Genomic DNA, 27,049 nt, shown 5'->3' with positions numbered 1-27,049 from the left:
GAACATGAAAACAGTTTGTGTGTATGCTGATGGTCTTTCTCTTTATAAACAGATCTATGACTCTGTAAATCAAAGCAGTATCATATATGAAACAACCATAAATGTTCAATTATCTTCCTTTTTTGTCTGCACAGCCAAGTAAATCACACATCATTCACATGTCTCACATCATGGCTGCTTCACAAAGCCCTATGACTGATGCACGCACACTCGCACACACACACTCTCGTGCACACACACTCTCGTGCACACATTCTTTCTGTATCCACTCTGCTGTGAGATGTTTATACTCAAATCTAAATTGCCCAGCTGTGTCTCCACTCCTTCACCAGTATTATTAAACTCACACAAACCAGTTATTATACACCCTCCTTCACACATGCACACACAGACACACACACAGACACAGTGAAAGAGGCAGGGAGGTAAGAGATAAAGTGGGGTGAGAGATAGATTTTAAGCATGGATTGGGTGATAGCCAGAGGATGCAGTGGGATCAATTCAAGAAGCACTGTGGTATAATTTTGTGGAGTAAAATGAGTTTAATCAAGATTCATCTTAAATTTCAGCAGTTTGAAGTAGCGCAGCCCCCGGTGCTAACATCACTGCATGCAGAAGAACATGGCTGTAACAGCTCCCAGCTTTTTCTGCAGGATTTAGAAACAGTGAACACTGATGCAGGATGATAATGTGGATGCCTCTGTAATGCTAATACAAACCTCATCCTCTTATAATAATAGAATAATGTTTGAGAGGACAGAACAGAACAAAAACACCAGGTGACTGTGGAGACGTGTAGTCAGATATCAGGGATTAGGCAGAAACCAGAGATGGCCGATATCACCTGCCTGGCAGTGCGGTTCAGACAGAGGACAGTCTTTAGCTGCTCCGGGCTGTGGTCATGGAGGGATTTTGGTTTCCAGCGCATGAAGCACGATGACACCTGAAAAACAAGTGCTGCGTGTTAGGCGGGTGAGTTTAATGCAATACAATTAAGGAAAATGGATCCAGGATGCATTAGGTCGGAATCAGGAAGCTCATGTTTACACCTCACAGTCCTGAGCAGAAGGCTTTTCCTAATGAGTAGACAGCAGCGGCAGCTCATTAGGAAATGTCGCTCAGTCCATCCACAGTTTGAGATCACATCCGTTCGGACAGAACGGATGTGATAACAACACACAGAAGAAGCCATACTCGAATATTTGATTTTCTAGGTTTTTAATAGTGAAGCAGACACTTTATTAGGTACACCCGTTTACCTGCTCGTTAAATATATCTAATCAGCCTGGCATGCCGATTAAACATGGCAGCATCTCACTGCATTTAGACATTTAATTTAAGTTTAACATGAGCATCAGAAAGGGGAGGAAAGCTGATGTAAGTGACTTTGAAGGTTGCATGGTTGTTGTTGACAGGCTGGTATGAATATTTCAGAAACTCCTTGTTTGCTGGTGCTCAAACTCAACCATCTCCAGACTTTACAGAGAAGGGCTGAAGAAGTTTGCTTTGAGCTGAAGGCATCTCTGCATGTGAAAACCTTGAACTAGATGGGTTAGAGCAGCAGAAGACCACACCAGACAGAAGACTGAAAAATGTGGATGTGAGAATTTGGGATAAACAACATGATGGTTGTTGGATTCAGGCTGTCGCTGATGGTGTAATAATGTGGTGGATATTGTTTTTCACATGGTGCTCAAATAATCTGGTTTCTTGAGCACGAGCTCGCTGCCTCCACAGTTATCAGATCTCATGCCCACGGAGCATCTTTGGGATTCGGTGGAATAGTACAAAGCTGTCACATCAACATGGATTAAAATCTCTGAGGAATGTTTCCGGCACAGCGTTGGATCGATGCCCCGAAGTGGCAGCTCTGAGGGGAAAAGAGTGTCCATCACAGGAAAAGCAAAGTGTACCTAATAAAGTGTCCAGTAGTCAGTATTGAGACTACATATCAGTCGATAAGGTTGTTGTTGTAACCCAGCTGTTGGGTCTGCGCTTCCACAGGCTCCGCTGGTTTAGAGACTTATTCCTCATGAAGAAAGCAAGACAATGACGCAACGGTTTTACTTGCTAGCGATGGAGGCTGGTCGGTGTCTCACACTCTGAGTCCAACCACAGACGACCTCGACTCTGGCCTCCGCTTGCCGCCTTTTATTGAAAACAGTTAGAGTGCACACAAGCACCTCCCATTGTAAAACCCCCCTATGGTCACAAATGATAAGGCACTATGTGTGTGCACGTGTGTGTATGCATGTGCGAGAGTATGTGTGCGTTTGTGTGACCTCCCGCTCACCAAAAGGATCATAAAAGCAGGAAGCTTACTAAACAAGAAAACAGCCCTCACATAGACGTCCCTGTAATAACACACTGCAGCCTCCCCCAGCGTCCAGCAGGCTGGAGATGCTCAGAGACAGAGGAATGTCTGCTGCTTGAACTAAGACTTACAAATTTAAGTAACACAATTTGACTCCAACAACAACAACCAACTCTCTTTTTTATTATTATGCCTAGGTTCCAGTGCACAGCATGACAACTAATGATAACCGCTCACCCACGGTGCTGATTGGCTAATCATTAGTCCTCCCGTGGTGCTCATTGGAGCAGATCTTTCTGCATCCCAGAAACTCCAATTTCATGTCACGATGCCAAAGACGTGAACTGATTCAGAGGACTGGAAATATTTGTGAAGTGTTTGAAAAGATCCTGAAAAAATGATGCAGAGACGTTAAAGCAGAACACGGAGAAATGTTTCAGGTTCAAATCAGTTAACTTCAGATCTTCTCGTCTCTCCTGCAGCACAACGTCCTGCTGCTGGGAAGCAAACACTGTTTCCTCCTCACAGTAGACTTGATATAAGTGTTGGCGTTCCTGCTGAGATAAACACATGTGTGTGATTGGAGCCTATTGTGTGCAGCTCTGAACTAATTTGCTTGTTTGCCTACAGCAGCGAGAGTAATTTACTGAAAACTGTAAGTTAAGCTTTTAGCCTCCTTACAGGTGCTGTTATCTGAAAACACTCGTTTCTGTTAAGTGCATCTCAAAACCTCTCATACAAAACGTTTTCTGTTTGAATATAGCTAATCTTTGCTAAAGTAATACCAACCACCAGTTTAGAAGCAAGCACTAGAAAAATAATACCTGATTTTATCATTTTAATACTACTAATAATGTTACCTTTGAAACCTGAATATTCAAACATCAGGACCAAACATGACTGAAAGCTGAGGTACAGTTAAACAATAATGAAAATGATGATGTGCCAACAGAAATAATATATAGAATAAAACATCTAAAGACAAAAAGCCTCCGTGTTTGGACCACAGCATAAAAGCAAATATCCAAAAACACATCAGTTAAGATTATTTTTCATATGTAGAAGTTAAATGTTAATATGTGCTGTCAAATTATTGACTTAAAGCAGTTCAGACGTCTTAGTACCAACTCAATATTATATCAATGTGTACTTAATAAAGTGTCAGAGTACATCAGGAACATATTCAGCCATCATCCTCTGCTGTAGAGTTATCGCCATCTTGTTTTTGGAGGCAGATTTAAGCACATGAGCGACGAAGTGCTAATGTTTGCTAGCTGCATCCTGCTCCATGTGTGGGAGGGACACAAATAATTATCGGTAAGATGCTCATGAAATTATAATAGAATTTAACTCACGGCATCCTTGTAGGTCTGTCGGTGAAATGAATACTAAAGCAAAAGTTAGAGGGGTACAGCTCTACGGCCCACACCCTCAGCCAAGTGGGCGGCTGCACCCACCTGATCCAGCGAGCTGGGATATGCCCCATCTTACTGGTTAGAGGTACCCCAGGTCAGGTGCATCGCAGATACGGTGTTAAGAAATCTGAAAACCTAAAAATGGTAATGTCTCCTCCTGGGATGGGAACGTGCTGTACACCTGGAGGTAAACATGTTTACTCTGTTTACCTCCATCCTTTTGCAGAAGCAAACCGAGCATCACAAACAAACTTAAATTCACGGCACATTTGCTTCCACTCATCGGTTTTAGAGGCAAATATGATCAACAAAAACTCGCTGCCGTTCCGTCCTGTTGGCTGGCAGCAGAACAGCCTTGTCTTCTTATGGATGTAGGCGACTTCACCTTCACATGAGCTTTGTGTTTTGACAGCATCTTGTGTGTTTTGATGCGCCCTTGAGTGTGATGTGAATTTGAATGTGATCTGTACAAAGACTCGCCTGTCAGGGAGAGAAAGATGCAGACTGACACAGAGATGATTTAAGTCTACCATTCCCTTTCAAGTCAGCTCCTGAATCTCTCTCTCTCACACACACACACACACACACACACACACACACACACACACACAGAGCGTGATCATTGCATCGACATAGTTTACACCCGTGTAGCCACAGAGCTGCTCTGCTGCTGTTCCTCACCTTCAGAAACCAGCGTACATGCACATTCATATGTTACAGTTCAATGTTACAGTTCATATGTTACAGTTCAATGTTACAGTTCAATGTTACAGTTCAATGTTACAGTTCATATGTTACAGTTCATATGTTACAGTTCAATGTTACAGTTCATATGTTACAGTTCAATGTTACAGTTCAATGTTACAGTTCAATGTTACAGTTCATATGTTACAGTTCATATGTTACGGTTCATATGTTACAGTTCATATGTTACAGTTCATATGTTACAGTTCAATGTTACAGTTCATATGTTACAGTTCAATGTTACAGTTCATATGTTACAGTTCATATGTTACAGTTCATATGTTACAGTTCAATGTTACACTTCAATGTTACAGTTCATATGTTACAGTTCAATGTTACAGTTCAATGTTACAGTTCATATGTTACAGTTCAATGTTACAGTTCATATGTTACAGTTCAATGTTACAGTTCAATGTTACAGTTCATATGTTACAGTTCATATGTTACAGTTCAATGTTACAGTTCATATGTTACAGTTCAATGTTACAGTTCATATGTTACGGTTCAATGTTACAGTTCAATGTTACAGTTCATATGTTACAGTTCAATGTTACAGTTCAATGTTACAGTTCATACGTTACAGTTCAATGTTACAGTTCATATGTTACAGTTCAATGTTACAGTTCAATGTTACAGTTCATATGTTACAGTTCAATGTTACAGTTCATATGTTACAGTTCAATGTTACAGTTCAATGTTACAGTTCATATGTTACAGTTCATATGTTACAGTTCAATGTTACAGTTCATATGTTACAGTTCAATGTTACAGTTCATATGTTACGGTTCAATGTTACAGTTCAATGTTACAGTTCATATGTTACAGTTCAATGTTACAGTTCATATGTTACGGTTCAATGTTACAGTTCAATGTTACAGTTCATATGTTACAGTTCAATGTTACAGTTCATATGTTACAGTTCATATGTTACAGTTCATATGTTACAGTTCAATGTTACAGTTCATATGTTACAGTTCAAATGTTACAGTTCAATGTTACAGTTCATATGTTACAGTTCATATGTTACAGTATATCTAAAATGAACATTCTACATATAACACATGTTAGCATCACTGCCACTGAGCTAGCCTGTGTCAAACATTTATATTATTATAAAACATCTATTAAAGTGTCCTGACACAGAACATTACACCAGTCCAGGCTTCTTTAACACAACTCACCAACACATGCACAGGCAATCTACCTCCTCTGAGTTATTGTCATTTAAGCCTTTAATGCTGGGAGTCACCTGCTGTGTGGGAATTCAAAGGAGAAACAGTCCATATCGACTGGTTTGTGCGAGGGGCCTGTTCTCTGTGCTCCATGGATCTCCATAGGTCACAGGATAGATTTTTCTTTTAGGTTTGGCGGCTCGGGGTGCACGAGCACAAAAGGCTCAAGAAAGCTTAAAGTTTTTGCTATTTTTTCTTTTCTGTCTTCTTTCCTTTAGTGATAGAGGTCCATTGATTGGACACAATGACAGAGAAGCTACAATATCTGCTGCTAAACACCTTTAAAGCTGTTTTTATAGACCCGTCCTAACTGACATGAACTTTATAATTTCATTAGTAACATGTGAGCGAACAGTGCTGTGAAGTCTTTGGTTCTTCTTCTTATTGTGGTCATTTAACAAGTTTTAATATAAGACAGAAATATGGCTTTTGCTGTGGCTTTGTTCCTCGGCTGTTCCAGTTTCTTTACATCCTGGCATCATGTGCTGAGTGTTTTTAAGTCCTTTAGCCTAGTTAACGTCTCAGACATGTGATTTCTCCCTTCAGCAGATCAGGTAGTAATCAGACCCGACTGCAGTGACACTGAACTCAGGTTGGTATGGGTACTTTGTTCCCCTAATAAATGAAAAAGCACTTTGTATTTACTCTGGTTCTCTTTGACAGATATTTGTTGTTCTGGAACATCTGACTGCAACAAATATCACAAAAACATAAGAAGTCAGGAAGTGGGCAAATACTTTGTCCCACCAAAGTAAAAGCACGGTCAGTTTATCATTCAGGAACAGCTCAGCTCTTTATGTATACATGCTATAACAGTATAAATCGCACACACACACACACACACTCTGACAGCACCCGCTGGTTAGTCAAGGTCACAGTTTTGTGACGCGTCCTCTGCATCATGTTGGACGTCTGCCGCGGTGTCTCATCAAACCATTAATCTGATAAATTAAAACGGACAGTGAAGCATTTTACAAATCTGCGCCTGATTACAGCGCGCATGAAAGACAGAGATACTGGCAGGGCCAATTATGATAATTAAATAGCATTTTGTTTTAACAGTAATCGAGCTGACTTTGACCATAACCAGCCATCCTCAAATACACTCGCTGGCACCAGACGCTCATAAAAACACTCTGTGGTCCAACTCAAACGTTTCTTAACACACTATAACAAACGTATAATGTTTTAACAAACACTGTTTGTGATTATTGTCACTGATAATCACAGGAACCTAAATATTCTGGTACTAAGGTTTTACAGACAATAATACCTCAAATGTTAGCATATATGCTAGTTTTCTATATAAAGCTGTTGCACGCATGTATAGAGTAAGTAAATGTTCATAACTAAAGTTGGCTTTAGCCCAAAGCCACAGCCGTCCTTTTGAACCATCAACCAAGTCGTTCCTTCCCAGTGCAGCTGATTTCTGCTCCCTGGTTCAACGATTCGCCGTATCAGCTCCACGGCTGCTGTAGATGAGTCTGTATAGAGGGACTGTCTGGGTGGTTCTGCCCTGCTGCTTTCAGAGGACACTGTGAAATTGACATGGAGCGTACTCACTGTGCATGCTATCAGTACGTCTGCCAGCTGAAGCATTATCCCAAAGCCACGTGTGGATGGTGTTACTGGTAACTGAAGGATTTATAACTGGATCTGCTGTCCACTCGTTCACAGCGGAGCGCTAAAATAAGCGTAATTAAGTCTGCTTTTCTTCCTCGTCCACGTTAAATCGTTCTTCAGTGTCCTGCTCTCTGATTCCTCTCTCTGGGTTTCATTAATACTGAACCCTTATCTCTGATCGCTCTTTCCACTCACAGCGTTTACACATACTGTCATTTTCTTTTTTTCGCTGTGCTGTTAACCAGATGAACACATATTTGATTATGGCTCAGACGATCACCTTGCCCCGAGCTGTTTGCGAGGTGTCATGTGCAGCCACTGACGCTAAACAAGGAGGACAGAAATCTCTTTAGGGAGAAGGGTAGAGCAAAATAGCCGGGCACATCATAGCACAGGTTTTGTAATGAGACATTACAGCTCATGTGCACGTGAAATCGCAGCAGAGCTAACGCTGCGTGCAGCAGAGCTAACGCTGCGTGCAGCAGAGCTAACGCTGCGTGCAGCAGAGAAACTGCAAACGAGCTGTGTTGGTAGAAAACGTGAAAACCTCTCCGCTGACTCAAACTTCAGCAGTAAATATTTTGTCCAATAGATTCTTTGTTTTCAGTTTGTGCTTGATAAGAATGACAGTCGTGGCACTCTGACTGCATGTCTGCTTTTGTTACGGCCCAGGGCCTTGGAGGGAGTGAGACTGCCTTTTTGTTTATGCAAATCCAAGTGTGCTAGGACTCGTGCATGATTGGCTGCCTGGAGATCCCATGACCACTCCAAGACCAATTGACTGGCTGATTGCCTGCACCTGGGAGTATAAAAGGCTGAAGATCCTCCACACTATGGGGGAACTGCTGCTCTGAAGTGACATGCAGTGTCCTCCTCGTTGCCTCACACTTGAACGTTGTTTGTTGAAACTGTTTGCTGTGTTGCTCTTTGTTTCCTGGGTGGGAGTACGCTTATGTTACGACCCAGCTCAAAGCCGCAACATAAAAAGTGAGATGAATACCAGAGTGTAGGTGAAAAGAGGCGTTATCTTAAAATGGCATAGCAGGTTGGCTCAAATGGCTGGTACCACCAAGGCAAAGACAAGTGAGCTCCCTGGACGCTTGCCTCAGGTATGCTTTTATCCACACCTGACTAGGTGTGGCCAATTAGCACCAGCTGAACACACTGAGCAGATTAGAGGCTGCAGAGGGACGTAACAGCTTTATAATAACCAGACGTATGAGAGTCGTTGCAGGGCTGCTTGTTTCTCAGCTGCACTGACACAAACTGAACAAACTGTAGTGGTTGAATAACTGCTTGTAGCTCTCATCCAACTGGCTCTGTTTCCACGTTGTGTCATTTCTGCCTCCTGCTGGTTTCCACCTGCTTTGAAGGATGTTCTCGGGGATTTGATGAGCGTACCTGTTTCCTAAACAAGCCGCAAGGAAACAGTAATGTTGTACCCGATCATTATACCAACTATTAACTAACTAGCTCACACAGGAGAAGTTCTTCCTAAGAAAAACTGCTAAAATAATAATAATGGGCTCGACAGGGTTATTTCTGACAGCATGAAGACGCTGAACGGCGTCTTTTTGTGATGCATCGCCGGCACCACACACTAATAAAAACACTGGGTGCTCCACGGTGAGAGAGGTACAGTTTGTCAGCAACCAGCAGAGATTACAGCGCACGTCTTCGTTCACATCCAGTCGTCCCGTATAACTGGATCTGACGTTGCACCATCTGCCTGTGCTGGGGTGATGTGATGAAACAACTCAGGAGTTTTTTATGTTCTGCTTGTTTCACACACAGCACCAGGAACAGGGGCTACTGTCAGCCTGAAGCCCTTTATTCTGTGTTGCACCTCAGACTGTGCAGCAGCGCAGCAGTTAAACGTTTGCTGTTGTTGTGTCTATAAATAAACTTGATGTTTTAGCTCATCATCATATCTGCTCCATGCTTACGTACCGATTGGATGTCCTGTCTGCCTGCACTCACTGCACACACACAGAAACTTGGTGCTCTTCCTTGACTCTGTGGTGTCACCAGACTGGGCCGACCTGGGGTGGACTGCTACTGTCAGCATGAGAGCGGAGCTGCTGTTCTTCAGCTGCAGTTTCTCATCAATGAGGTAAGCCACGATCCATCAGGCTTTTTATAATATTTGGAAACCCGGAGCTGTGCTAAAGTTATAACTTTGTAGCTATAATGATGATTATGAAACGTTTTAGTTCTTCAGTAGAACCAACAATGAAACGATGACGGTGGTGATAACAATCACCTTTAATTACCCCGGTGATTGTTAGCATGGTAACTCGGTTGGGTTTCCTTTATTATGGGATTAGTTGATAATGAAATAAAGTCACAATAAGAGTGTAAAGCTCCGGTCTCTGGTACAGGCAGGATTTCTGGGACAGCTTTGTGTCAGCAGAAGACTTCAACACTGCAGTGTGTGATGTTCTTTTACACCATACAATAACCAGTCATATGATACATTATGCATAGTGTGCATTTCATGGTTGTGTAAGTGAAGATTTAGTTGAATTCATTTGCAGTCTGATGGTCGTGACATTTATGAGTCAGTTCATGATTAACTCTCAGTTAACTGATCTTTGAGTGGCAGCAGCCAAAACAACTGCATCTGTCACTGTTTGAAATGAAGGATAATTGTGAGCAGTGCTTAGTTACACCGATGTGGTTTTTATTCTCTCCTCTTTTCCACTCTGACACACTGTGGTGTGGGCTTACACGTGACAGTGCTGTGTCATACTGTTCATTTTAGCACTTTAACAGCAGTTTATTGCTGTGCTTTCTAACAAAATACTGACGCTGGGGGAAAAGAGGATTTCACGATGGTTACAGGAGCAGGAGAAGGGCGACACAGGTCTCAAACGTAAAGCCGTCTCTCATCGATCTTCTGCTTTATTCTGCTGTAATCTCGGCTCCTCTCGACTTTTTCTTTCCTCGGTGTTTTTCTTTTTAAGCCCACTGGCTGTTTCAGCCCACTTCTCCATCACTCACCTACCTGTGATGTGTCTGAGGCAAATGGAGGTGGATGAGCCTGAAGAGGGTTGTGTGTGTTTCTGTGTTACAGGTACTGTGTGTGTGTGTGTGTGTTTAAGCACCCAAATGTTTTTGTAATAGTGTAAGAGTGTAGCTGAGAGCACGTTACAGCAGTGTGTGGGTTCAAGTTTATCTTGTCATATTAGTGGATTTTTAAAAGCATGAGGTGTGTGTGTGTGTGTGTGTGTGTGTGTGTGTGTCTGTGTGTGTGTTTTAAAAAATAGTTCGATAAGTATTTGAATAGTGATTCTGTCTCTGTCCGACACTAATATAGAACAGAGGGACCGAAATGAGACTGAAGTGCTGAAGTATGGACCCTCAGCTTCATATAAACCATCTATAGTCATAGTTAGTTATATGTGACAAAAAAATGGAAGTCCTGAGGTTAAAATAGGACACGCCCCCAAGGGTGGTGGAGAATGAGCGAGCTAAGATCCTGTGGGACTTCCAGATACAGACGGACTAAATGGTTGTGGCTAACCAACCGGACGTAGTGGTGGTAGACGAGCAGAGGAAGACGGCCGTAGTGATCGATGTAGTGATACTGAATAACAACGACATCAGGAAGAGGGGACACGAGAAGCTGGAGGAGTACCAAGGGCTCGGGAAGATGTGGAGGGTGAAGGTGACGGTGGTCCCCGTGGTAATCGGAGCACTCGGTGCAGTGACTCCCGAGATAAGCGAGTGGCTCCAGCAGATCCCGGGAATAACATCGGAGATCTCTGTCCAGAAGAGCGCAGTCCTGGGAACAGCAACAACAATAACAACAAAAACAACAACAGAAAATTATTATCATTATTAACAACAACTTTATTTAATAAGCGCTATCAAACAAAGTGCTGAACAGTTATTTGAAGATAAAAAGATAAATAAATAAAAGCTGACAACAATTTAAAGACACATAAGACACATAAGATATGGTGAACATGTAAGTCTTTAACTTGCCTGCCTAATATCTTGAGGGAGGTTGTTCCACAAAAATGGGGCAGGAAAAGAAAAAGCACGCTCCCCAGTCTCCAGCAACATCGGAGATCTCTGTCGGGCAGAGCGCAGTCCTCGGACCAGCAGAGATACTGCGCGGGACCTTCAAGCTCCCAGGCCTCTGGTAGAGGACCCGAGCTTGAAGGGTAAAAACCACCTGCGGGGGCGAGAGGGGGCTTTTTAAATATATATATACTGTTGAACGTTTGTGAATATTTGTAAGAAACAGTACTCTTGACAACATCCTGAATCCACAGAGGACGCTTCAGGATTGTAAATACAGATGAGATGCTTTAAGATGCAGACCAGCAAGATTGAAGGACAGATCACATGTTCCTAGAAAACAGCAGACACAGTTTTTCATCGGCTAAAACAAGATTCAATTATAGCAGAATGATGGGAAGAGACGGGGATGGAGAAAGATCAGTGCTCGTGATCCACGTTAAAGCCCATCATCTGTCAGAGGCAGCGCTTCACATACAGAAGACCAAAAACATCGAGTGAATCAGCCCGACCGACTCCTCACTGACGTTAAAATCATCCAGATGTTTTAATCGTGCAGTTTCAACCAGTTGAAATCCACCAGGTTTCTTCGTCTTCAGAAATGAATTTTTGCTCATAAATCTGTGTTTGCATGGTGTAGCACTCTATGTTAATGCTCCCTCACTGACTGTAGGTCTTCCCATCATTGACAGAGTGGATAATAGCAGTGCTCCATGTCAGGACCCTCTCGTGGACTCGGTGCGTGGGCTGTCGGCTGCCCTGGTTGGCTCGTACATTCAGACCTGATCTTGACATTCAGTGAGGTGTAATGCCTTCTCCCCATTAGACACACAGCACCAACCCACAAACGAGGCACTTCTCAGGTACTCGAGAGCGCTGCATGCATGAAGAGTCCTCTGTCACACAAACCCCCACACACGTCGTGTCTTTTATTACTTAGTAATTTCGTGCCATCCTCGTGATCCTCTCGCTTCATATTTGATGAGCAAAAATATTTATAGATTATTATTTTGTGGCACTGTCAGTGGAGGCTATGAATAGGCTAATTAATGTGTTACTTTCTCTATTCTGAAGTCATTATTGTGTTTAATGAATAAAACATGTAAAGAGGCTGGTTTGGTGCTGGAGTCGGGGCAAAGACAGCAGAGTGCTAATGTGAGAAAAAGGCGATTATTGAGCAGAGCTGGGACCGAACACGACGCACGATTTTGTGTTTAGGTGTAAACGTACAGCAACATGCTGAATTCTGGAGTCACCGTCATTTCTTCTTCTCCTTCACAGCACACAGACTTCAGTCACGTTGTAAACGGGTCGGTAGCAGAGGTCTCCAAGGTTGTCTTCGCACTTTGCTAGCTTGATTTGCTTGAACCGGTGTTAACATGTCATCATTCGATCTTATAAAAAAGCCAAAGACAAGACGATGACGTGTTTTTGCTCACCAGCTTTGGCTCACTCCTCCTTACAGAAACTCTCCGAGCTTCAGCTCCCTGAGGCGTGCCAGGCCATGACCTCAATGTGCTTCTTCTATAGCCCCTCCTTTGTTGCCCTGGTGGTAAGTTTTGGGTCACTGTCATACTAACAGACCCATCCTGTCGAGTTTGCTGTGTGTGGCAGCAGGAATGGACCCAAAACGCAGACTCATGGAGGCAAAATCAAACTCACAACCTAACGCCAGAAATACAAAACTAACTAAGCTGAGAATAAAACTAAACAGGCAGAACACACGGCCGGGAACGAGGAAGACGCAGACCCTAAATACAAGAGGGGAGCATCTGGGAAACACAGCCAATCAAAAAGACGAGACGAGGGGAGAGGAAGACATGAACAGGATCAAATACTAACTTAGAAACTAGGAAATACAAGGTACAGAAAATAAGACTTCAAAACATGGTAAAAACAAAGCGCTGGGTCAGTGACTCAGGTCACACGTCCATAACCATCTTCAGTATTGTGGCTGAGGGAGGCTCAGGTCCAACATTTTTGTTGTTGATGATGTTGTATGAGTCACATCATTCGTTCCTCTTCCTCCAAACACAGCAGGTCGAGCTGACGCCAAAGAGCTCGATTAGGACCAACTGTAGGGCTGAAATGCTTCTTTTACTCGGTGACATGGGGGTTGATATTCTCTCCTTTAAATTAAAAATACATTTGTAATCAGACGCCGCTCATTTCTTTGTTAGTGAGCGAACATTATTCCCCTCACTGCTGCTCTGAACGGCGTCGGGTATAATGTGCTCTACAGTCTGCTGAGTTCAGCTCTGTTGTTTCACCTTTCAGGGAGTTCCTCTGAAAAGTGTTGATTAATGTCAGGTCATGATGAGGCTTAGATGTGGATTAATTAATGGACGATTAGTGTGTACTGTGATGAGTGTATAATAGTCATTTCTACTGACCAGATCAATACAGACAAAAGATGAAAGGTTCTGGTGGATTTAAGCAGATCCTTTGTTTTTCTCTGTTCTTGCTTTTTGAGAGGAGCTGTTATCTAGACCACATCCTCACCTGGTTTTGAGTACAGGTAGAGATAAGTGCACCAAGAGATGTTCTGATGTCTCTCTGTGTAATTTCTCTTGGCACGGCTTTCATTTTCACCCATGCCGTTCATTGTACTTGTGCCTGGTTATCTTGCCTTTGTTGCCATCAAGACATCAAGATAATTGACGACAGGCTTTCACCCCGTCTGCCTCGGTTCTCTCTTCTCCCCGTCTGGAGTGATTTCTTCATTAGCGGCTGTTCCACCTCACTCTGTTTCGCTCTCTCCTCCTCTGCGTTCTCCGTTCTTGGCAACTGTAGTGCCTCGAGACAGAGAAGGAACAGCAGCGAGTCAGTCTGCTGTCAGTCTGCAGGAGAATGAGGTGGCAGTCGCACACAGTTTGTTGATGATAACGTTTCGATTCACTGTGATAAGACCAGAGAAGATCTGCTGCCATCAAGTTCACATGAACTACTTACATTCATCGTTCGACCAGAACCGCGTAGATTTGAAACACAAATTCTAAATTCCCGGTGACGTGGACGCTCCTGACGCTACAGGACGGCGATGCAGCGACAAAAACACAAAGGCACTCAAAGGTTACAGAAGCAATATAAACACAATACAGCCAGTTTAGTTTGCACTTACTGCTACAGGTTGACTCCAGGTCATGCCAAAAGCTGGTATCCACAACGACTTGCAACAAGATGCAGTGAAACCTCCCATTGTTCCCATTGTTCCCATTGTTCCCAGTCACAGGGAGGTTGCTGTCCTATTTTTACTACTGTGTGACTGAGCCATTACGTAACTGATCCACTGAATTCATTCTGTGGTCACTGCTAACTCAGCAAAAACTCAGCAGACATCCAAACTGCAATATGTCCAAAACATTAGAGGTGCTTTTATCACAAGAAGAAGCTTAAAGCTGAACACAAAGTAAATTACAGCATAGCTGTGCTGTCCCTGACAAACCACCAGTACAGTACTTACAGTGTTTTCTGCTGTATACTGGGAGAGATGGGTGATTGGGGGGGGGCATCACTGTCTCAGTCAGCATAGTTAAAATAATCTTTAAGCTTCAGACTGTGTTAAGAGTCAGCCAGAGCACTGAATCACAGCTTTACTGGAGTTTAAATGTCACTAATCTTACGCAACGATGTTACCATGTAAAGACAAAATACAGTATTTAACCCTTTAAAGCCGGTCAGAGCAGCACGCTCTGTTTTGCATAACTATTTTTAAACTCCTGTAGCTCTGCAACCACGTGAGCTAGCGCAATAATTTTTTTTGCACATGAAACCGGAGGAGTTGTACTTACATCTTATGCCATCAGCTTGTCCTCGGTCACAGTTTCCTTCCACATATAGTTTTGCAAAAACTGCATAAAAAGCACTTGCAGCAACAAAAACATAATATTCCAGAAACACGCTTTGCCGATCCGATCAGCTGTTTGTAACACTTCCTACATTAGAATAGACGTCAACGTGAACTATGCATGTCCGCCATGACCTGCCCGAAACCGGAAGTGACGTCATTTTCGCGGAAATGTAGTCTTTTACCATCAGGGCCTCATGAGCCTATACTGGTGTTTTTAAAAGTTATGTTTGACTTCATGACTTTCTGTGTGGTTTCTGGGATGCTTAGGACTCATATTGCACTGCTGGAAATAGTTTATTTTGATGCATATGCTGCTTTTTTGCAAATTTGCATTATAATATTTATTTTTGTTTTTCCTGCAGTGTATAAAAATTGGTGTATTTCAAAAATAAAACTATGAAGACACTCAAAATAAATTTCCTGTGGTGGGAAACTATTTTGTGCAACTTTTTTGTATTTACAGTTTTGAGGGATAAGCCTCTTAAATTTCTCTAACTAGAAATATATGTTAAAAAAACAAAAACGATTTTCAATTTTTTTGTAGTTTATTGCACTTTTTTGCAATTTATGTAATTACTATGCACTTAATGCATACATGTTATTAAAATCTGGGCTGTAATGGTTGTATTGATGTATAGCAACTTGAAATGCTCCCAAAAATGGCTCCACAGCAGGTAAACATATAATATAAGCTCTGGACTTGATTCTATGGTAGGTCTTAAAGGGTTAAATCAAGTCCAGCTACAAATGAGCAAATACTCAGCGTCCCATTAACCCATTAAATTAAAGCTCGTGTGCATCACATAGATCATAGTTTCATGTTAGAGCAAAAGGATCAGGACCAACGTGATGTTGAACAGTTACTCGAATCATTTAAGAGAAATAATGACACACACACACACACACACACACACACACACACAGACAGACAGACAGACAGACAGACAGAGACACACACACGCTTTTGATTTTACTTTCACTTAATGAAATGGTGCCTCTCTAACAGGGGACATTATTATTCCAGAACAGTGATTGCAGAAGTAGTCAGGTTGCAAACGTTAGAAACATTATCTTCATTTGTGGAAACTGTTTCAGAGCAAAACCGAGTGCAATTTAATGGGCAATTAGCAATTCAGTGTGAGGCCGTGTTAATCCCAGCGGGATGGAGTTATATGATGTGCGGGACACGAACGACTTCAATCCAAAGAAAAGCTCTCGGTGAGATTACGTAAAAAGAAAAGAGGCTAATACATTTATACCGTCTCTCCATGCGGGGCGGGGAGACGTGAAATAACATAGATTATTTTCATGATTTCTCTCCATGTACATGCTCAGTAGTGGCTGTAACCTGTAAAAGTCAAGGCCTTTAATCCTCACAGATACGCTTTCACAGTTTTCTTAATGCTTTCATTGTCTCGCTGTAATTGGTGGAGAAAATCACATTTATGAGTCATTTTTGAAAAATAGAGAAAATCAAATCATGTGTGCTATGAAGGCGATACTCCACCTTATGGTCGCCACAGCCTGCTTCTGTCTGTGACGCTGCGACAAACAAATATCTGATTGGGTTCATGCAGAGCCCAGATGTGCAGGTGTGAGGACAGTAAGCAGATGTGTGGAGATGGGCTCATGTTCATGCAGTGGCTTTATTATCACTGCCCTGCAGAGTCTGTGCATGAGCAGTTCTTGCTGTACAGAAGGATTACAGGCTGATGTGTCTTTTCTGTCCTGCAGGGGGCGCTGGTCTCAGCCTGTGCAGACGACACGTTGCACTTGTGGAATCTGCGCCAGAGGCGGCCGGCCATCCTGCATTCACTCAAGTTTAACAGAGAGAGGTATGCACACACATAAAATCTGTATAAAAAGATGGACATAGGCCTCATGATGTCATCCTTTGGTAAGCGAATCAGCTCGAGCTGAGTGTTTGTGTACACCTCAAACTCACTGGTTGATCCTCCCCTGAGGATCATGATTTATTAACTCTGTGTTGTATCATTACGTCTAAAAACAGCAGAGGCATAGACGTGGACACTTTCTCACCCAGCGCAGCTCCGATGGTCTGTAGCTCCAGCTGTTCCTACAAGTACATCCCAGCAAGCGTGTACTGGACAGCAGCCAAACAGCAGAGTGTGGGTGCTTAGAGGAACAGCCGTACCACTTTGGCTTTCTTCACAACTGAAGTGAAAATGTGTCCGTTACACCAAACGTGACCTGACACGATGTCCTCCTGCAGAAAAGCGGATCTGTTGCACGCTCTGGGGTCATGCTGGCTGCGTCCTAAAGATGGAGAAGCAGAGTGTTGTTCAGATGTAGGACCGAACTCTGATGCTGGCTAAAAGCTCTGCTCCACCTCAGCCGATGACCCCCGTGCCCCGCGACACCACGCCCCTGCCACAGCCGACTCGTAAAATGAAGCCATTTCACATTTGATCACCTAAACCCTGAAAACTAGGGATGCAACGATACCAATTTTTACAAACCGATACGATACCGATACTTGGATCTGAGTACTTGCCGATACAGAGTACAAAACCCGATACTTCTACCACACACACACACACACACACACACAAATGCAATGAATTGGAAGACAAGTTTTATTTTATTCTCTGCCGATAAAAAATAAAATCTTATTAAAAATGACCACAAAAAAATTTCAAGTGAAAAATAAGCACTTCTGTTAAATTATTGCAGAGTCTCCACATTGTAATTTAACAAAATATCTCTGAACTATTGGCACTGTCCTGAGCTTTCAGAATAATAAATAAACACTTCTGTTTGGGATAAAATAAATACAAATTAGGTTTGAGAATAAAATAAACATTTAAATTGTTGCAGAGTGTCCATATTGTAAACAAACAAACAAAATAACGAAAGTATTTGGCATTGACGAACTCCTCATCTGCTCGTGGATCATCAGTCCACTGCGCCGTTAAACCGAGGACTGACATCGCGCACACACTGCTTGTCTTTACCTCTTCAGAAAGTTTTGGCACCATTATCTCCCTGATGTGTGGGCGGTTGGGAATTTCATATCGCAGCTCGAGTATGCTGAGAAGACGGTGCAATCCTATGTTTTCCACGACTGGCATTGGCTGGTCATCCAGAGCAATAAAATGAGTCAGAGCCTCTGTTATTTTAGCTGCCCGTGGATTTTCTCTTGACATTTTTCATCGCTTTTCCAAAACCTGAGTTAAAGTTGGCTGTTCCACACTGCTGACATTTAGCCTAGCTACAGCAGCCTCCAGTTTCTCTTTTTTATCTGGAGCTGCCAGTCTCACTCGTCTAACCCTGTGCCTGTTTAGCGCGGGATGTCCCCCTAGTGGCCAATCTAAAAAACTACAACAGAAATGACAAGCCACCCTCTGATTAATGAAATAAGTTAGTATTGGTTCGTGGTATCGGTTAACTTTTACGAGTTAACCGATACCACATTTTACAGTATCGGTCCCGATACCCAATACCAGTATCGGTATCGGTGCATCCCTACTGAAAACCACATGAAGCAGTGTTTACACGGTTATAGCAAACAGGCTTCTGCACCTGTGCAACATTTTAAAAACATATTGCTGATGACGGCCTGAGTCGAACAACAGTCAGAGAGCTGAATCTGATGTCTTTGCTCCAGGAGACAACCTCTTCTGTTTTAGAAGTCATCGATCTGGTGATGTGGGTGTAACAGTACCAGCTCGATGTCTTGATTGCGTGTCAGTGTCTGTACAGCTTCCATATTTGACACTTCATGCCAGTCTCAGAAGGCTGAGACGCCACCTGCAGCTCCTGCAACACTGGACAAAACTGGCTGATTATCTGTTGGAAGGTCAAAGCCAGCAGGCGGTACTTGGTACAGACTACGTTTCCTCCAGCTGGTACAAATGTGATCAAGTCCCATGTTCATCTCGTCTTCATTGAAGCAGGCTGAGTGTCTTCTGTGTGTCTTGACTTCTGGCTCAGCTCGTTGGTTTCTGAATGGAGAAAGAGATTCCCGTCCTCGGCTCGCTTGTTTTTCCGTTTTTCAGCCCCTTCTGTCTATTGGCTCTTTGCTTTTTCCCATCAGCAGCACATTTTCTGCTCTCTGCCATTAAACATTAATGCCAAACAATGGACTCTGGATGCTGATGCTTGGTTTTAAAAACTTTTCCCCAGTTTCCTCCTCAGGAAAACCTCAAAGGGTCACTCAGTTGATGCAAACGCTGCCTCTGAGTGACCCAAATGGGCAAAATGCTGTGAGTGCGTTAGCCGAGCATGATCAGACACAGGCGCTTCAGTGTTTCTTCTGATACCTGCAGGCTGCCATTTCTGTCTGCAGGGGAAAAGATCCGGCTGCTGCTGTGATTAAGGGAGCAGGAATCAGTATGAACGTTTGCTGCACCTCAGCTGCTCTGTTCAAGTTTGCAGTGTCCTCGCTGTAGGTGGACCTCTGCTGCTGCATGCTTTATTCCAGACACATAATATTGCGGTCTTGTCAGGATTGTTGGCTCTGTCAGCTTAAACACACACAGTAACCTTCAGCTAACTCTGTGGTTTCTGACGGAGTCGGTAAACAAGCGAAGAAACATTGATAAACGGTCAGAGCGTATCGAGAGTGCCACAGATGAGCAGTGTTGGTCAAGTTACTTGAAAAAAGTAATCAGTAACTAATTACCGATTACTTCCACAAAAAAGTAATCCCGTTACTTTACTGATTACTTATTTTCAAAAGTAATTAATTACTTAGTTACTTAGTTACTTAGTTACTTTTTTAAAACACGCTTTACACCCTGAATAGGTGATAAAGTGATAGATCTTTCAGCCCAATTCTACTTTTTCTGCATAATCCATCATACAAAATGTAATCAGATGGAAAAGTCTCTTTTTAAAACTTGTTTTATTAGTTTTAATCTTTTAACTTTAAGCATCAAGCAAAAATTTAATTATCTGCAACATTCTCTGACTGGAAGAAATTTATTTAACATTTAAACTTATTTTCTGCACATTCCAGCACATAAAATAAAATATTTTTTTGTGCTACACTCACTCTTTCAAATAGATGCAAGTAAAACACAGCAGAAAATAAATAAAGTCAAAGACTAGCGGTCCTGTTGCTCTATTTTCACCTGTAAAGCAGGAGTGGGGTAGGCGGAGGGTTACCCTGGTGCAGGTGTGCAGCGGTCAGTGGAAGAATCCGCGAGTTTCTCTGTGAGTTTCCCATTACGTTGTTGCACTCGGTGGTAGCTTGGATGTTTAGGGGTTTTTTCGCTGTAAAAAGAAGTTTTCTTCCCACGCACAACGGACACTAATGTTTTTGTCACTTTTTATGGAATCAAACTCAAAGTAAGGTCAGTACTTCCACGCTTTAAACGCTGCACGCTCATACTCTCTCTGCACTCGATATATGATCCATTGTTGATCTGCACACAGTAGTGATGGGTCGTTCGCGAACGAAATGGCTCTTAGAGCCGGCTCTTTGAAGTGAACGACGCGAGCCGGCTCCTTATTGGGAGCCGTGAGGTTTTTTTTTTTCTTTCTCTCACCCTCTCTCGCCCTTTTTTCCGCTAAACTCCGCACGCGCGGCCTGTACTTTGCGCTGGGCAGAGGGGGGAGGGGCGTTAGTTACACTAGCAGTAGCACAGGAACAGAGCCAGAGAGAAAGAGAGCGAGGGACAACAACGTCACATTAGAAAGGTATAGTAATCATCCACTATTTTCAGTTGCAGATGATAAAGGATTCAGAAATCATGCAGGCCCATATGACAGAGAATGTGCATCTTCTTTTTGTTTTAATATTTTAATTTATATTTAATTGTGTTGTGGTTTGCAGTGTTTTGTGTTGTTTCACGTTAAATTTGTTTAAAAGGAAAAAGCTGAAAATTTAAATAGTTAAAAGTTTAAAATGTAAATAGTTCTTTGTATTATATGATTTATTTATTACATTTTATGTGGAGTGAATAAATAAAGTATATTTATGGTGGCCCTTAGAGACAAAGGAGTACAAACTCCAAAACACGTACAAACTCCAAAACGCTTAAAAACTCAGAAGCACGTACAAACTCAGAATCACGTACAAAAGACAACAGAAGTGCTCCAGGATGCTGGGCGCAGTGTTGAGCTTTTGTTACTTAGTGGCTACACAAGCCAGGAAGTATCAACAACCGGATTTGGTGTGTGGTAATAACAGGTAAATGAATTTTTTTTAAAATTATTTGAATAAATATGAGTGCTTGTCTATAAATACACAAACAATACGCACATGCTTTCAATTGTGTAATTTAAGTGATCTGGGTAGCTCTGTTTTGGAAGTTCAGTAAACGCTAGAAATGTGTTTTAGAGTTTGTACGTGCTTTGTCTCTAGGGGCCATATATAAACATATATAAATAAAACCACTTTTTTTACATTAGTAATTCCTTTTCTGCATAATTTTATATTATTGTTAATGATTAAATAATTAAAGCAACAAAACAACCTGAAGAGCCGGTTCGGAGCCGAAAGAGCCGTCTCTTTTTAGTGAGCCGAGCCGAAAGAGCCGGATCTCTAAAAAGAGCCGGAAATCCCATCACTAGCACACAGCTGTTGTCACTAACGTCGCACTCGCTTACGTCACTGTCATGAGACATTCTTGCAAAAAAATCACAGTTTTAGTAACGCAGTAACGCAGCGTTCCTACGGGAAAGTAACGGTAATCTAATTACCGTTTTTGCAATAGTAATCCCTTACTTTACTCGTTACATGAAAAAAGTAATCAGATTACAGTAACGCGTTACAAGTGCCCATCTCTGCAGATGAGGTAGCAGGAAAAAGTTTCCTTTTCATACCTTTGAACATCGAGCCTCCCTGTTCTCTGTGCGAGGACATTTAGTGAACTCTGTGCTCGCTGTAACTGTCTGCAATCATCATTCTCATTCAGCTGCTGGCAGGTTACACTCTTAAAGCAGGAACTCCAGCAACACTTGAGGGAAGATGAACAACTTTAATAATAGACCAACGCGTTTCGGCTTGTGGCCTTCATCAGGGTCATTCATCAGGTCACACTCTTAATACAGGCGAGTGAAGGTAAGACTCACTCTGTTTGCTTCATCTGAGTCATGGAGGCCGTTTTCTCTCTGCTGAAACTTCCCGTAAGAAGCAGGAGAACAACAAGCTGCGACCCAGAGGAGTCGCGAGCACATCATAACACAGCCAGGAAGCACTGCAGCCTGAACAGTGTGTCGCACAGTAAAGGAGAGGACTTTGTGCCTGTAACAGAGCCTCAAAGATTCATCATTATGTACATTTTAACACAAGTATTTGTTTTAATGCAAAGATATTAACAACCTGGAGATGAGCAGATTTCACTTCGATCCCTCAGACGTGGGAGGTGCTCGTGTGTGCGCTGTTGGCCTATGAAGACAGCTGCTGACATGAACACGTTTATTACAGAGTTGTTGCTCAGTCCACGCTTCCCTCAGCTGTCCGTGCTGTTAACACAGCACACTCACTCTGCACGTCCTGTTTGTATCTGTGGCCAAACATGTACAAGCGTTCTTCAGCATTATTATATTTATTTATGAGATCAGCCTCATGGATGTTACCTGCAGCCTGAGAGTTGCTGCTGCCTGCTGAATATGTAGAGAGTGATGCTGTGGTTACACCGATCCTGACTGTAAGCCACTGCTTCTATAATTGAACCCACTCTAATCATTCATATCACATTTACATCGTTCCATCCTCGCGTTTGGAGTCTCTGATTGAGCTATTTTTGCAGCTGGCGTCATCGCATAAGCCTCGCAGCTGTGCGTGATACATCCAGCCTGCCCACACAGGCTCTGAGGTAAATGTTAGGAGTAATGCTTTGATTCAAAGGTGTTGAAACCCTCTTTCAGCAGCGCTCCACCTGCCTGTCGGTGCGATACGGTAGGAGGCAGAACCGCTCAGCGGAAGAGCAGCGAATCACGCTGCAAGACAAAAGGAGAAAAGGGCATCGTGCATCATCCATCAGAGGCGCTGCCTTTCCATTTAGCTCTGTGTCTCCAGGCTGTGTCCTAATACCTCAGTCCCACAAGGACAATGCATGAATCAGCAGAGACCTGCTCTGTGATGTCGACCGTGGCCGTCGTAGTAAAATAATAATACGAGTGTTTGCTGATACAGGAAGTCGCTGTGGATTTCCTGACGTGCTGGTCACTGGTCATGCACAGCAGATGGCGAGGTTACCGGTTCCTGAGATGAAGTCACCAATTTGTTTAATCTCTGCATCTGTTTCCTTCGTTAGGAGTATTTATTGAAGCTGCTGCTCTGCCGGCAGCTGAAGTCATGCTTTTCTTCTTTCCTCAGATCGATAATTATGATGCTGCTGCAAACCAAAGCTTTGATTTTCCTTATATGTCTGTATTCATCACTACGGGCCTGCTCCCACTTCCTGTGGTCGTCTCATTTCTTCCACACTTTGTCTTTTATGCGAGCGATTATCTCAAACTGAAGCACTCGGTGCTGAAAGGCTTTTCTGAAGAAGCCTCTCAGAGTTTCTTCCTCTGCGTCCACAGGGACTCTATCACGACTCGCTGTGAAACTCCAGGTTTGCTTCTTAAAATACAGCAATTCAAACATTTAATGTCAACATTTTTCTGTAGGGCCAGAATTTGTGTTCTTGGGTTGATGTTTGTGTATAATGATGAAGAAAATGCTTCTTTAAACAAGGAAATGTACAAACTGGACGTCTGAAGCCTAAATGCTTGTTGTGGGAATAGATGTCTGTGTACCCCCCCCCCCAATTTGAATATTATCATCTCCTCGAGCCCCTTAAATCCTTATTGAATCGTCTGCCCTCTCGTTTGTCTTCTGTCTAATAATTCTGCCACTTGCTGGGTGGCTGTTGGGCTGATCCTCCGTCTCTCCACAGGGATCAGCATGAGAGGGACTTACTCTGATCTTTGTTCTCACAAACACCAAACGGTGAAGAAGCAGCTTCGCATCACAGAATTATTTTCTTATGCAATAACATAACGTGTTATTCAACAGGATTGTAAGTGTTTATGTGGTCGTGAAAAACACCTGAAACATCAAAATAATAATAAAAAATGTTTTTTTTCCAAACATTAAATTCTGAACAGTCGTTAAAAAAAAGATGAAATATTTGTTATAGGCTGTTTCCAGGAGTGTCTCGTTGTCTCTGTGTGTATTTGTTCCTCCGTTTGTTTCTGGATCGTCTGCATTTCCTCTGCTGTTCTTCCCGCCGTGTTTCCAGGTTTCATCTTTAGCTTTTGGTAGTTCCCTTCCTGCCTTTTGTTTTGAAATGTTTGCTGCAGCCCTAAATAAAGGCTCGCTTTTGTTAACATCCATCTCCGTTTGTCTGCGTTTAGGTGCGCATCCTCTTCTCTCCACGCCGTCTGACTCAGCAGACGAGACAGTTTTCAGTAGTTCATACATCAAATGTAAAGTTTTGTGCAGAATGATGGTGGGTGTTTCTGAAATGGACCAGCCTAAGATTGAAGCGAATATCAACAGTGTGAAATGTTACAGAACACATAAAAAGCTTTTACTGCTGGGAGTTTCTTTAAAGTACAATAAGTCGAGTGTTTCTGTCGGACTTGCAGACTGAGGGAAAAAGTTCCTCTCACATGAGAAAAGCAGGAGTTGCATCATTAAAGGGCAGGAAGAGCAAATGTGGGCAATCATACCTGCGTGAAAGGTGCTGCAACAACACAGTTCTAAATTAAGCCTCGACTAAGGATGAGTCAGGCCGTGACGTCCGTGCATGAGTCAGGCTCTGACTCGTCTGAAGAAGGGAGCTTATCACGGAGAAAAGACTGTGACACGGTGCAGTGTGTCACATACAGTACACACACACTCCTGCATCAGTTACACTCAGGCAACAAAACACCAGAGAGAAGATTTCAGTTCGATCACGCCACGGGCTCGCCTGCTCTTACGTTGTTGCTTTTTAAGACATTTCTCATCTTTATATCTTTAAAATGATATATTTTTGATATATTGATATATATTTGATATATAAAATGATATATATATATATATATATATATATATATATATATATATATATATATATATATATATATATATCATTTTTTATATATATATATATATATATATATATATATATAATGAGATATATATATATATCATTTTATATATACATATATATATAAAATGAGATATATATATATATATATATATATATATATATCATTTTTTATATATATATATATATATATATATATATATATATATATATAATGAGATATATATATATATCATTTTATATATACATATATATATAAAATGAGATATATATATATATATATATATATATATATAAAAAATGATATATATATATATATATATAAAATGATATATATATATATATATATATATATCATTTTATATATATATGTATATATAAAATGATATATATATATATATATATATATATATATATAAGCAGCACCAGGCGTATATTCCTGTCCTAACACTCAGAGACGAGTGTGGTTATGTGTTTGATCCAGAGACGCACAAAGTGTTGTTTGGACGCTCAGCCTGTTTTCCTCCTTCTCTCTGCAGGATCACCTTTTGCCACCTGCCCTTTCAGAGTAAATGGCTGTATGTGGGGACGGAGCGCGGGAACACACACATCGTCAACATCGAGTCCTTCATTTTGTCCGGATACGTCATCATGTGGAACAAGGCCATCGAACTGTGAGTGTCTGAAACAGAAGCTAAGTCGTGACGATGGTGTGGCTTTACGATAAACGATGAAGATGTGTGGAGGCCAGTAGGCATGACTTTGTATTTGCTGGTGTTACGCCCTCGACTCACCCTTTCTCAGCCTTTCTGAACGTGCACACTTAGATCCGTGCACACTGTAAGAGTCGGACTGTAACAGCAGCTACGAGACTTGAGCTTTTCCTCCTTTGCACTTTCCTTAACTCTCCCCAATGACAGCATTTGAGGACCTCCATCTGCCTTTTGTGAGAGGTTCTGACATCTCTAAAGTCGTGGTTTGATCACCATTGCAATATTTTGTTTGTTTTTCCGAACTTCCTGCAAACCCGGTTATTTTGTTCTACAAGCAGGCGTGAAATATGTCAGAAAAAGAGCTTCGAAGCTGACTGCTAGCAGGCTTTCAAAGGGTCAAGAGTTAGAAATTACTCTTAGATTCCTTCAGTGAGACACGATGTGCACGCTCTTGTGTTTGGTTATTGTGAAACTGACACATGCCCCCGACTGACAGCTCGGCGCCATCAGCACACGCTGCTCAGCTGCATTGTACGGCCGTTTGTTTTCCGCGGTGTCACCCACCTACGCGCCGCTCTTCTGCTGTTACCCTGACAAGTCCTCTGCTGCAGTGTCAGTCACAAGTCACTCTTACGCCGAGCCATCTTGTTGCCTCGTGACAGTTGAAACTATGGCGAGCAGTCTCGACACGATGTGCGTGCGTGGGAGGTGCTGTCTGCCAATCATCACACAGAGGCGGCGGTTGGGATTTTAGCAGGAAGTTTGGTTTGTTGATTCTTCCCGACAAAGTCAACAAGGACAAGCTCAGCATCCGTTTAAGAACCTCAGAAGTTTGAACTGTTGCAGAATCAGAAGAAGAAAAGTGTTTGATGTGGAAGATCGTTGGCTGTTGATGAAGACCTGCTCGAGCTGTAAGGTCGCCCTGCACGCACACTCGTCCTTCATCACATTCACCTATTGAATATTGTTGTATTTGGTCTGAGCGGAGGAGTAAAGCGACCGCACACGTGAACACCTCGTGTAGATCGTGTCCTTCTGTGACGAGTTTTTAACTTTGCAGCGTGATAAAGGTCTGCTTTGATCACATGACTGTGGTCACACCTGATAACATGCTCAGAGCAGCTGTTTCTATTC

General features: G+C 42.3%; 1 protein-coding gene across 16 annotated transcripts in view; it reads left to right on the top strand.

Annotated features, from left to right (window-relative positions):
* The window catches only part of stxbp5l (syntaxin binding protein 5L), a 145,294-nt gene that overhangs the window by 56,379 nt on the left and 61,866 nt on the right, over positions 1–27,049 (top strand). For all 16 annotated transcript variants that reach the window (XM_085135597.1, XM_085135595.1, XM_085135593.1 and 13 more), the window contains exons 3-5: positions 9,360–9,441; positions 16,942–17,042; positions 25,742–25,876. In XM_085135597.1, coding sequence (XP_084991723.1) covers positions 9,360–9,441; positions 16,942–17,042; positions 25,742–25,876 — 318 coding nt within the window. The remainder of the gene's footprint in view (positions 1–9,359; positions 9,442–16,941; positions 17,043–25,741; positions 25,877–27,049) is intronic.

The sequence above is a fragment of the Neolamprologus multifasciatus genome, chromosome 16 (assembly GCF_963576455.1).
Source record: "Neolamprologus multifasciatus chromosome 16, fNeoMul1.2, whole genome shotgun sequence".
NCBI classification, from domain to species: Eukaryota; Metazoa; Chordata; class Actinopteri; order Cichliformes; family Cichlidae; genus Neolamprologus; species Neolamprologus multifasciatus.
This window is presented reverse-complemented; position numbering and strand designations above follow the sequence as displayed.